Source organism: Spinacia oleracea, chromosome 6 (genome assembly GCF_020520425.1).
Source record: "Spinacia oleracea cultivar Varoflay chromosome 6, BTI_SOV_V1, whole genome shotgun sequence".
In the NCBI taxonomy this organism is placed as follows: domain Eukaryota; kingdom Viridiplantae; phylum Streptophyta; class Magnoliopsida; order Caryophyllales; family Amaranthaceae; genus Spinacia; species Spinacia oleracea.
In genome coordinates this window covers 141,150,850-141,164,673 of record NC_079492.1, presented here as the reverse complement: position 1 = coordinate 141,164,673, position 13,824 = coordinate 141,150,850, and the positions used below count along the sequence as shown (strand labels likewise).

The window sequence follows — 13,824 nt, the reverse complement described above, 5'->3', positions numbered from 1 at the left end:
TTAATAAATAATTAGTTATAAATAATGATAATAATAATAATAAGTAATATAATAATATAAATATAAATATAAATATAAATAATAAGTAATACAATAATATAAATAATAATATAAGTAATAATAATAATAATAATAATATCATTATTATTATTATTAAATTAAATTGAATTGAATTAAACTGAATTAAACTGAACTGAACTGAATGCTCCTGAACTGAACTGAAGTGAATGCTCCTGAATTGAATTGAACTGAACTGAACTGAATGCTCCTGAACTGAACTGAACTGCCAAATAAGTTATGAAACTGAAATTAAGCCAAAAAGAACAGGGCCTCAGTGGAATTGAGAAGAGACAAAAGTGGTGGGCTAAAGTAAAGTTTAAGTCCCTTGATAGTTTTTAGTATGAGACAAATTTTAAGGACGAATTAAAATGACAAATGAAGCAAACAAATACTGACGAATGGAGTAGTAATTAATTGTAAGATGTAACGGATAATTTAGTTTACTTTTAAATGTAAAAAATAATATGTACACATAAATAATTTTACAAGATTGACTCAACTACGTTATTAACATGCATCAATTCTACATTGAAATTTGAAATAAAAAATAAAATAGTAAAACAAGATTGAGTTAAATTGTTAAAAATTAGATGAGTGATCCATAAGCTAGTAAATTTTAAATTTGAGGCTCCTAAACAATTATATAGAATACTTTAATACAAAAATCATAGATCCATTCTATCACTTCCAATCATTTTACTAGTTGCAACTTGCAAGTAGCTAAAGTAGGAGTGTATCTATCCATTTTTATTTTTTTTAGAAGTATATAAGCAGTTTTATTCCTAGTCCTATATCCTAGTTCCTTCCTTCTTCTAGAATGTATTTTGTCCTATTAATTAAATAAATGTTATTTATAAATATATTCTTACCACTTTTGAAGGTTTTGAGCTGGATGGACCACTTGTATTTTGTTTAAAAACAATAATTTGAGTATAATTATTTAGATTGGGAAATTAAAAAAATAGGAAATAAAAGGCACAAAATTCAAAGTCCACGGTATCAAAGTTGGACTTACGTAGCAAGTAGTATGGGACCAGGTTGTAATAAAAGGTTCTACTTTGGGAACACAATCTTAGACTTTAGACAACACTTATGGTTAATAGTTTAACTTATGGACTCATACATACAATGACTTTAAATTGAATCAGTCTTTGCCTCTTTGGTCAATTATGTCGTTGCTGGTTCGAGAGCAATACAGTGATTTTGATTTAATATACTGTTTTTGTTTGATAATTAATTGTTGATCGATGGCTATTAAATAAAGTGGAGTATAATGGTTCACTTAGTTGGTAAAGTCTTTTGTATATCTTACTATTTGTACGAAGTATTAGGTACATAGTATAATGGTTTTACTTAGCAAAGTTTTTTGTCAAAAAATGATGGTCAATTATGTTGCTGGCTAGTTTTGGAGTATTACAGATTTACAGTGATTATGTTATTATACACAGTTCTTGTTTGATGATTGGTTGTTGGCTGATGGCTATTAAATACATTGGACAATATTTCACTTAACTGATTTGATGTAGTTTGTTAATTAGCTATTTGTATGAAGTATTATGTACAAAATATAATGCCTCATTTACTTGGTAAAGTTTTTTATCAAAAAAAGATAGTCAAGTATGCTGCTGCTAGTTTGAAGTAATACAGTGATTTTGACCTTTGTATACATCTTTGTTACTTAGTGTTTTTTTCGCTTGATTTTTCATGATGTTCAATTTCCATCTTTTAGTACAAAGAGATTTGTGCGTTTTAGTATTAAAACTCAATAATTATAATTTATTGTTCAAGTCAAATTCAAACATGGAGTACTATTATTCAACGCAAAATCATTGGGCATCCCCCTGGCTACACATTGTATTATTTAAAGTAGTACGAGGCCATATAAAATTTGAATAAGAAGAGTAAATGACTATATTTCTCATTATTTGTACAATTTCAGTAACATGGATGTTGTATCATTTTTAATTCTAAATGAGCCACAAGGATATTACAATAAGTTATAACTAGAGATAGGGATTTGGGATTCGGACATAACATCCTTGGTCTTTGTTACTAGACCAAGGTAAAGATAGTTGTGGGCCTTGAACGGGTCCGGCCCACACCAAACCCAATTTGCATCAGGTCGGGTCAGACCATAAATTTCAAAATAGGGCCCATGGGCCTTGTCTCAGGCTGGGTCGGGTCGGGTCATCTTGCCTAGCCCTAATTTTACTAAATTTAGCATGTCTTGTCGCATTTTTCCAAAAAAGATGCGGCCCAGGCCCACCCCACGGCCCACGACTTCGTACTTGTGTGGGGTTGTGCTATTTTCGTGTCCATGCCAGGCTGAGATTGTTTTTGTCTGGCATCGGGCCGGCCCGACGACCCAAAACCATCTTTAGGCCAAGACCTCGATCATTAGTATATCATCTTCGGTTCTATGGGATTTCTACTACTTCATTTAAATCTAATACTTCATTAATTTGAATGTTATTCATCATGTAGGATGACATGAATTGAATTACAAGATGATTAATGTTAAATGCTTTGTAAGTAAAACTTTCTTCAAAAGTACTCCCTCCGTCCCTTAATACTCGCATCGCTTTCCTTTTCGGGTTGTCCCATAATACTTGCACCGCTTCTATAAATAGAATTTTTTATCATGCAATATTATATTATTTTTCACACTTACCTACTACCCCACCTACACCCCTACTCCCCTATAAAAAAAATCATTTAAAAATTCACACCTCTCACTCCCCACCCCCACCCCTTAACTACTACGAAGTAATTAAAAAAAAATACCCCACTATCAACTACCGGAAAAATTACTTTAAATAATCCAACCTTTCGACGATTTTCTGTTAATAATCCAACCTTTGGATTATTATCTAATAATCCGACCTTTACCCCCCGTTAACTTTTATTAGACCCCAATGACCGAAAACCGGTAGAGAAGGTCAACTTTTTTTATTTGTTTCCTTAGCTCTTTCCTCCTCCTGCCTCCACAACCCTTTTTTTGATATCGCGTCTTCCGTCCTCCCCAGCCCCACCAGAAAATTACCCCCACCCAAGAAATTCCATCCCCGCCTCCCTGAAACACCAACCCACCCTCGACCACCATCTTCATCTCCGGCCACCATAAACACACTAATTAATTTCATTCATTGACACCTTAACTCCAACCCCAACCCCAACCCAAACCAATCTCTCATCAAAACCGACCAAGAACGTCGTCTTTGCGCCGCAACAAGCAGGAGAAGACGGGGAGAGAAAACACTTGTGCCACCAGGACTCGTCGGAACGTAGTACCCACACCAGAAATCTTAGTATTTTCGATTGATTTGGGAAATATATAGACACCCTTTGGAATTTAGGCATGAATTACAGTAATAATTATTTAATTTCAAACAAATGAAACTTATTTAACATATGAAATCAAATATTTTACATCCAAACAAACAAAATTGGGGCTTGTGGTGTTCTTGGTGTAGATGGTGGCTTGAAAGGGTGGTGGTGGAGCTATGAGGTGTTGTGGGTTGTGTTGAAGGGGTAGTAGTGTTGCTGGAGTTGTTGTCATCGATATTATTAATGGCGATCTTAGTTTTTTTTGCGTAGGTTAAATGTTGAAGATGATGCATATACAGAATATTATTTCCCTTGTTGGGGTGGGGGGGAGGAGGAAGGTACGATAAAAAAAACATAACGAAAAAAAGGTAAAAGAAAGGTGAATAAAAGGAAAAAGAAATTATATATTTTAAAAAGTAAAAATAAATTAATAACAAAGGGTTAAGTGACACGTGTACATATTACCTATTGTATCGGGTTGGTGACCGGTTGGGTGCAATAAAAGTTAACGGGGGGTAAAGGTCGGATTATTAGATAATAATCCAAAGGTTGGATTATTAACAGAAAATCGTCGAAAGGTTGGATTATTTAAAGTAATTTTTCCATCAACTACCACCCATTAAATTAATAAGTCAATTCAAGTGTCTTAAACTTCGCACTGATCTAACCGATGCGAATATTAAGAGACGGAGGGAATATAGTTTAGTTTCTTCGATAGTTTCAATATATGTTTGGTGTGTCATGGACAATACGTACATTTAGCATAGTAGGCTTCCCCTTGGAGATTTATGAGTTTGTACAATTCCATTTTTAGCTTATATTTGGCCAATTAGGTTTAATTTGGGCCGATCAATTGAAGTATGAAAGATTATTGCAACCTTAACTCCCCCAATTCTAGCTGCCAAATTCAAGCAAGTGAAGCAACATAAGTTACTCGCACATACACCATATTTGAGAAGCGATGGGGAAGACTATTATAACAACTTGATATTTTGATAGTATATATCGAGAATAATCTAACTACTTTTTACATGACAATATTTTCCTTACGTGTAAATTTACATATATGGGCAAAGGAATAGTGTACAAGTAATCATGATGCAATACTAGAACGGATGAAGTATACTTAAAAATTGGGTTTTGATGAGAAAAGTCAAGTTTGATGAGTAAATATAAGTTAACAAAAACATTCAATTTGATAGTTTCAATCTACTTTGGTAAGTAAAAATCAGTTGAAGTGATAAAAGAATGCGATTGCAATGACTTTTCTAGGTTGAATATTGCATAATAATACGGAGTACTATCATATGAAATAGAACTTCCGGTAAATCATGTACTTTTTCTTTTTTTTTGACAACGGTAAACCATGTACTTGGTGTGACTCAAAGATTTAGACTTTGATGTTCAAATTTACATTCACGAGAAACTTATTATCATAAAGGAAATAAAAGAAACTTTTAATTGTAAAATAGAATTTCTCATTCATTTGCCTTGAGGCATCTTGTAAAAATCATACCATTCTCACCAACATAATCTAATCTAAATTTACAATTTTACAAGAATCATTCCTTGAAAGATCTTTTTGGCTGTCTTTTCCTACCATTGGAAAAAGAATTGAGGTCTAAAAATAATCGAAAATAAAAAATGACTACTGATATTTTTAACTACTATAACAAGATGAAAGTTCCTTTCAAAATTTGTTGCTACTAGGAGAATCTTTTGTACAATTACTGTGGCGCTCCTCCTTTCTTATTCCTAAAATTATTAATTTCCTTGAATGTATATATGTTACTATCATAAACCCCTCATTTTCCTTCAAAATGTAGATCAAATAACTCATAATTTGTCATTCTTTTTCAGCCGATAATTTTTTTTGTTTTCAGACGTCAAAGAAGGTTTGGGATGTGAATAAGTCTTAATATCCTCTATTTTGGCCATACTCTTGAATGTTGTAAACTAATCTTGACTTTTGAGGGATAATTTAATAGGTAGACCATTCTGGGGAAGTGCAAATGGGGCATACTGTATTTCGTTTTGTGGGCCAATGATAGACCATCTGCAAACATACAGACAAACAAAACCCATTATCAGCAAATACACTATTTTTAGAAACTTAATCAATCATTATTTATTTATTTTAAGTAAATAATTATTAATTATAGTAATCTTAATGTTACCTGTACTTTGTGGTTATGTGATGTAACATAACAAGAATCTCTAGCTTTGCCAGTTCATTGCCAGGACATGAGTGGATCCCACTGCCAAATGGCAAGAATGTATTGGGTTTTGGTGCCACCTGTTGAAAAAAGCACAGAAAATTTGAGTACACAATCTAGAGTTGACTTGACTTTATTTAAATTAAATTCATGAGAAATTAGGATATGCAACATAGGATGATCATGACTCATGACTCATTACTCAACTAAGGTTATTAGCAAGATTGGTCAAGCAACTTGCTAAAATTCAATATTACTGAAAAAGTATCCGAGGAATTAAGCATCTTTTAGATGATTATTATCGACCAAATATTTTAATCAGATCAGTTATACATTTATACCGATCATACTTTTCTAATCAAATTATTAAAATATACATGTAACTTTCACCTATTATGAATTTACATTTTAATAAAAAAAATTGAATATGACTTGGGATTATTATGAAAAATCAAATGTGAAAATTAAAGCTTTTAAGAAAAGGAAAAAAAAAAAAGAGAGATTAACCTGAAAAATGAAACAAGAGTTCCATTATCATATTAATTTTTTATATTTAAGAAATGATTATCATATTATCACACGTCATGCCGTATATGTCGTACATGTATGCAACTTTAACCTTTAAAAGGGTAGGTAGAATATACCCTTGATTAAGCTAATTAATAAGGACTTACCAATCAAGTTCAACTAACAAAAGGAGTAATTACTAAGGAAAATAAAGAAAGAGAGAAGTAGTTTTGATTATTACCTCAAATCTAGAGGGGTCAAACTTCTCAGGCTCAGGGAAATTTACAGGATTATGGTGAATATTCCTGAATAATGGGAGTACTTTCCATCCTTTAGGAATTAGGTACCCTGTGACACAAAAATTAAATATCAGAACGAGAATGACAAAATAGGCTCCGTTTATTTTGACGAGAATGAAGTGGGAAAACTAATAAGGGTAGGGAACACACTGACCTTCATACTCAACATCTTCAACAGCTTCTCTGAAAGTAAAGGATAAAATAGAGGCAACCCTTAATGTTTCTTGTATAACCCTTGTTGTTAAAGGCATCTTCTTTGTATCTTCCCAACAAATTACATTTTCTTCTCCACTTTGTTTTTTATCTTTAATTATTGCTTCTTGTTCTTCCTGCAAAAATGTCCACAATCTTTTCATTAATAAAAATACAAATATGATTGGTTTTAGAGTACGTTGAAATAATAATAATAATATAATAATAATAATGGACATACGGTGACGGCTTGGAGGACAGAGGGGTTCTCAGCAAGGTACTTAAGGATCCAAGTGAGGACACTAGCGGTAGTATCTCTAGCAGCAAAAATGACACCAATGACGTTGTCAGTAATTTGTTCGTCTGTGAGGCTTTCTTTGTCACCCATGAAGGAAGATAGCAAATCTTTGTGGTCCTTATTCATTTCTCTTCTACTTGATATTATTTGGGCCACGATCTGGGCCAACTCTTTTCTTGCTTTCATTGATTTATTGAAAAGTGTTCCTGGTAAATTCATTGGCATTGAGTTATACCCTTTCTCTAGCACGTAGTAACACCGCTTCATTTCTTCTCTGTAATTCACCTCGTCCTTCCCAAATATCGACAACAGTGCCACATTGAATGTATACTGCAAAACCCAAATAATCAATTACATTATATAAAATTAAATATTAAAATAAAATAAAAACTCGTACTTCCTTTGTTTCATAATGTTTCTGTGTTTACCGTAATTAATAGTATGATTAAGAGTATAAATGTTAACTAGTGGACTATCATTGGTTTCGTATCAATATAAATTTTCTAAATATCAATTTTTTTATAATTTTTACTAATACGAAATTAAAATTATTAACGGTCAAAGTAGTGCATTGGATACCGTACATAATGGAAAAGTGAGGAATATTATAGAACGGAGGGAGTACGTGGCAATAGAATCGGGACTTACTGTTTTCATTTCTTGGAAGGTGTTGACGAAGGATCCTTCAAGGGATTTAAGGGTTTGAATAGCGACGGAATCGATATCGGAGACGAAGGTACGGATAGAGGCGGGCATGAAGGCTTGAAGAACAAGCTTCCTAAGCTTAGCATGGTAATCACCTTGGTTAAAGAAGATGGCTTGTTTGCCTAACATCCTTTCTTTACTAGCAGGAAATGTTGGTTTAAACAAATTTGATCTTGTTGATAGTACAAATTTAGCTGCTTCTGGGCTTGAAATCATCACACATGGGCAACCCAATATGTATGTTTTAAACACGGAACCGTACCTATAGACAAAACAAACAAACAAACAAACAAACAAACAAAAGAGAAGATGTTTAGCACCTAATTATCCCAAAAATGACCCAAGAAAAACACATGCCAAAAATGGATAAATTTGATAGAAATGGACTAACTTTTTCACTTTGTTGGCGAAGAAGACGTTTGGGTTTTGTGAGTAGAGTTGGAAAGTTTCGCCTATGTAAGGCCAACCTAAGGTACCAGGAGGGAGAGACAGTTTCGGAAACCGGCTACCGGAAAACCCGAAAACAGGGGATTTCAGGGCATGATTTATGATCAAAATTGCACCAAGGGTTATCAATGCTACCAATATGATCATCATTTTTATTTTTGATACAAATAATAATAATAATAATAATAATAATAGTAGTAGTATGTTACTAACTAGAAAATGTAGAGACAAAAAAAATAGTTTTGGCGAAGAATAATGGGAGGTGTTAAGGTGTATTTATAGGAGAAAGGGAGAAGGGTGAATGAGTCTTTCAATTACAGCTTGAATTCCACACACGGAATTCTCCCTCCAGCTCATCTCATTTTTCTCTCTAGAGAGAGAAAGAAGAGAGAATGGTGAGAACAGCACGTGTCACTTTGTGATTATAGAGATCATTTAAGAGGGTAATTGGTTGACTCTATATATATTACCTTTTTATATTTATTATTTTTATATTTGTTTCAAGTCTAAGTATTTGAATCAAGTACTTCCACCTTTCTTGCCAAAATAAAAAGTACTTCCACCTTAAAGGAGCACAAACATGTAATCTTCTACAAGTAGAAGCAAATTCTACTACTATTGGAAATCATTAATTATTTAAAATCTCTTTTTCATTTGGTTAATGTGGTTTCTTTCCACCTGTATGGTTGTAAGTTTTGTTTTCATGCCACATCATGTACACACTATAAGATATAATGCAGAAGTAATTATGTATTTCCATTTGGTTAATGTGGTTTCTTTCCACCTGTATGGTTGTAAGTTTTTTTCCCATGACATCATGTACACACTACGAGATATAATGCAGAAGTAATTATGTATTTCCATTTGTATAGTTGCCAGTTTTTTTCCATGCCACATCATGTACACACTGTTAGATACAATTCATAAAAAAAAAAACCTTTTCTTTCTCATTGTAGTCAACAATCCTATCCATTCTTATACGTGGTTTGTTCCTATGGCTAGATTGATTTTTACCCATTTGGGAGATAATTCTGTCTACTAGAAATTTCATACTTATTGTGATTGTTAATTCAATCCGTTTTTATATTTAGTGTCCAACGGTAAGATTTATACACGTTGTGAGATGTGATTGTGTAGAAATTTACTTATTGAGATTGATAATCCTATCCATTATGAAGGAGTATATGACAATAGGATTTGTAAACATTTGTGAGATAATACTGTCCTACTAATGCTGTCAAAAAAAAAAAAATGTCCTACTAAAAATCCTCCGTTATGTAAAAGCTTACCTAATAAGATATATACTCTGTAGTCTGTACATATTTACCTTATGATTAGCTAGGTTGAAACCCCAAGGAATTCTTTATTGTTATAATCCTGTTTTGTATTAAGAAACTTTTAATCTTTCAAAAATAAGTAAAAAATTTAAATAAAAGGATGGGTCGCAAGTTGCGACAATATTTAGTTGTCGTAATCTTACGTGTCAGAGTTTAATTGGTACATATGGCGCCACGTATGCGTCAATCATAATATTTTTTACTATCAATGCAATATTTTTAGTATGAAAATATGTAAATAATGTAGTCGGTATAAAGAGGGAATCAAATTAGAATGTTAAGATTTTCCTACCTTTTTTTGAACATATATAATAGGTTATATAAGTTAAATATTTTAGTTTCCAATTTAAATCATGACATATAAGCATGTGATGTCATCATTGTGACACGGTTTAAAAGTTGCATGTTGCGATCTTTATCATTTTTGTAAATAAAATTCAACAAAGTTAAACTTATTATTTAAACTACTCTACAATAGATTTTGACAACTATGGGGTACAAGTAAACTATTCAATTGCCATATAAATTGGTTAAGAAAATACTAAATTTCACTAAAAGATACTCCCTCTGTTTCTTTTTGTTTGTTACGTTTGAACTTTTGCACGTTTATTAACGTATAATAAAGAATTTTTTTATTATTAAAAAATAAACCCAAGTAAACTTCAATCCACTAATCACACTACAAGAAATTGTACTATTAACGACGGGAAATCTCGTCGCGAAAGGCCAATAATCGTTGATTAACGACGGGATTTCCTGTCGCGAACCCGTCATAAAAGGGGGCCGTAGTTAATAGAAATCCCGTCGTAAATCCGTCGTAAACCCATCGTAAAAGACATTTGCGACGGTTATTCCCGTCATTGTTTGGTTGTTAGCCCCGTCACAAAAGGCTTTTGCGACGGGATTTTTGACCCGTCGTAATTAGGTTGTCGTTAAAGATATAAATTCTTGTAGTGTTATTACAACAACCGATAAGATTGTTTTATTTATCAAAATGAACCAATAATGGAAAAGCACACAGATTGTTAACTTAACGTACTTGAAAAATTGTAAAGAAATTTAATGAGTTGAAAAAATGGACCAATTAAAATTAAAAACTGACACAAAAAATGATAGTATAATAAGTTTATAAAAGGAAAGATTATTCCACATAACAAATATTTTGAAACACCCTAAAAAGAATAGGTAACAAACAAAAAGAAACGTAGGGGAGTAGAAAAAACAAGCGTCGAGTAAGGAATAAAAATGAATGCTTAAAAACTTATGTCAAACACGTATCACGTACGTTAACATTTGTATAAAAACAAAAACGAATGAAAACGAACACATATTATTTAATGAACTGGTCACCCTGGGGATAGGGGAGTATCATATATTCATATCATATGAGAAAATGTATGTTTTGCCAAAATAAAAAAAATGGGGAGGATTAAAAAGTGATGATCATGAAGGATGCAAGAGGCAACGACTCTTAAGCAACACTAAAGGGGTGATTTACTAGTATCTTTAAAAAACATTGCAAGTACCAGTAGGAATTAGGAAGCTAAGTAGAGTGTAGGGACTATTTATTTTTGTTTGTACTCGAATTTTACAACGGATCTAGCTTTATTATGTGATTACTGTCCTTATTGCTAAAATTCAAACACTATTTTTTTATTTCTTAATTTGAGGATAAGGTTTTTTCAATATTTTTGGGGGTGTTTTTGGTAAAATTATATGATGAATTATAATATCAACTTGTGGACAAAATAATATCTAAGAAAATTAGTTAAATTATTTATTATTGGGATATTTTTTTGATCACCAAGGTCACATCATAATAATATTATTACACCATAATGTTTATATTATAGTGGTGTGTGTGCATCAGAGGCATGGTGCTACTACTTTACAATGTTGCATAAGCAAACTTTAGAACAACAACTTGTTGGCAGCATAAAATATTCATAAAATTACTCATTCAATTTAGATATTCACTAGTGTTTTTTTTTTGTTTTTTTATGTACGTACACTCGAGTGTATATATCTTGCGCATGATATAATTATGTCTAATTTACTACTTATGTGCTTGTTCTTTAACACACGGGGGAAAACAACCTTGTTTCCTTACAAGGTAAAATTAACCAGTTGTATTATCCTACGGAGTACAAGTACTTTATAATATACATTCAACGGATTATTATTGTTTCCGATCCCCTAGCTTGTTCGACTATGTTCTTTTGGATTGAAATAATAAATAATTAATAATTTTTTTTTATAATTTATTAGTACTATTATGTTTTATATTATTTTTGTTACAAATTATTTATTATTTAATACAACGTATAAATTATTCATAATTTATTATTTTTTACTACTCATTCCTAAATTTTTTTTTTTAAATATTTACACAATAATTTAGGAGGAAAATGAGATCAACATTTTATTTGTCTTACATGGAATAAATGTCCAAAGCATTTGTCTTATATTTGCTTGTTCTTTAACACTCGAGGGAAAAAAACCTTGTTTCCTTACAAGTTAAAATTAACCAGTTGTACTATCCTATGGAGTACGGAGTACTTCATAATATACATCATCGGATTATTATTGTTTTCCCTTGTTCATCTAAGTTCTTTTGGATTGAATTAGTCAGAACTAATAGAAATAAAAAAATATTTATTATTATTATTTATTATTTTTAAGTATTACTATTTTATATTATTTTGTTACAAATTATTTAATATTTAATACTACGTATAAATTATTTATAATTTTATTATTTCTTACTTACTCGTTCCTAAATTATTGCCGTTTAAAATATTTACACAATAATTTAGGGGGAGGAAAATGAGATAAACATTTTCTTTGTCTTACACTCTTACACGTAATAAATGTCTAAAGCATCGTAATTGTTGAAATTCTATTGAAAATATTGTTCATCCTAAATTTCTCTTTGGAAATATTATCTCTAATTTTGCCTTTCACTTATAATTCCCAACATTTATAGTAATGACTAGTATTTCCCTGTAATCATTTAAATTGTCAATGTGGAAGTTGCACCGATATTCTAAAAGTGACAATTATTTAAGAACTGGAAAAGTTAGTAAAGAGACAATTATTTAGGAACAAATGGAGTATTTATATTTGTATTCGTATCTATTACTCTGTATTTCATTTCAGTTCATTTTAAATACAATATGTTAAGTTAAATTCAATTCAGTTTAAATTTAATCATTTCAAAAGCTCAGGGCTTAACCCCCCAAGTGTAATAACAAGTCACGTGACAAGAGAAGTCAATTAAGTGTTTAGAACCTTAATTAAATAAAATTATCTGATGCATAATAACATGCAATGCCAACCAATAGCTAGAGCTCCTATGGGCTTAATACAGAATACTATTGGCTGAAAATTCCGGTATTCAGAATACCCAATAATTAAATCTGAAATTAATACCATAATTAGTATTCCGTACTACGTATGATCCTTCCTGTAATTAAACATGCATGTTTGACCATTTAATACTACTACAAGCTTAATTTCATGCACGTGCCATTAATTCGATATTCTGGTTCATATTCCCAAAACAGAAAAACTATGATCATGTACTCAAATTAATACTGTACCTTCGTACTTTACTACGGAGTATATACTCCGTAGTGAAGTTGAATCTAGGATTGTGAAATTAAAGAGCATCAATTATTTACCCACTTTTAAACTAAAGAGTTACTTTCTCTACCAAAAATCCAAGAAGTAGACCACCTCTTAATTATACATTAACTCTTAAATACCTTTTTCATGTTAAAAAGCATATATAAAATACACCTCATACTCCCTTTTATTTCTAAGAGCTACCTCTTATTTAGAGGATGCACCAATCAACCTCGCTCTAAATAAGAAGTAGCTAAGAATTACCCTAATTTTTTTAAAAGTTAATTAGCTCTTAGAGATTCTCTCTCCTTAAGATGAATCTAAGAATTAGCTACAATTGATGCTCTAAGGTTACTCGACAATACACTACAAAAATTTGTACTCCCTCCGTCCCGGAATACTCGACCCGGTTTGACCGGCACAGAGTTTAAGGGATTTGAATTGACTTATTTAATTTAATAGGTAATAGTTGATAGTGGGGTATTATTTTAATGTAGTTAGTGGGAGGTGGGTTAAGAGGTGGGGTTGGGGGAGAGTAGGGGTTGAATTTTTAATTATTTTTTGTATGGAGTAGGGGGTAGGTGGGTTAATAGGGGTGGAGTGAGAAATAATATAATATTGTTAGAATATTTCCATTTTTAGAAACAGGTCAAGTATTAAGGGACGACCCGATAAGGAAAACAGGTCAAGTATTCCGGGACGGAGGGAGTATCTTTTATGACAACCTAATAACGACGGGTAAAAACCCTTTTGTGACGGGTGTAACAACCCAACAAAGACGGAAACAACCGTCGCAAATGTCTTTTACG

General features: G+C 31.7%; 1 protein-coding gene across 1 annotated transcript; it reads right to left on the bottom strand.

Moving 5' to 3' along the window:
• Nucleotides 1-4,842: 4,842 nt before the first annotated feature.
• LOC110788345 (abscisic acid 8'-hydroxylase CYP707A2) lies at nt 4,843-8,298 on the bottom strand. The gene is made up of 7 exons (XM_021992980.2): nt 7,996-8,298; nt 7,548-7,866; nt 6,843-7,229; nt 6,564-6,738; nt 6,352-6,458; nt 5,565-5,683; nt 4,843-5,443 (listed from the first exon to the last, which is right to left on the bottom strand). The coding sequence occupies exons 1-7, from the start codon at nt 8,199-8,201 to the stop codon at nt 5,344-5,346; spliced, it is 1,413 nt and encodes a 470-aa protein (XP_021848672.1). The 5' UTR covers nt 8,202-8,298; the 3' UTR covers nt 4,843-5,343.
• Nucleotides 8,299-13,824: the final 5,526 nt, after the last annotated feature.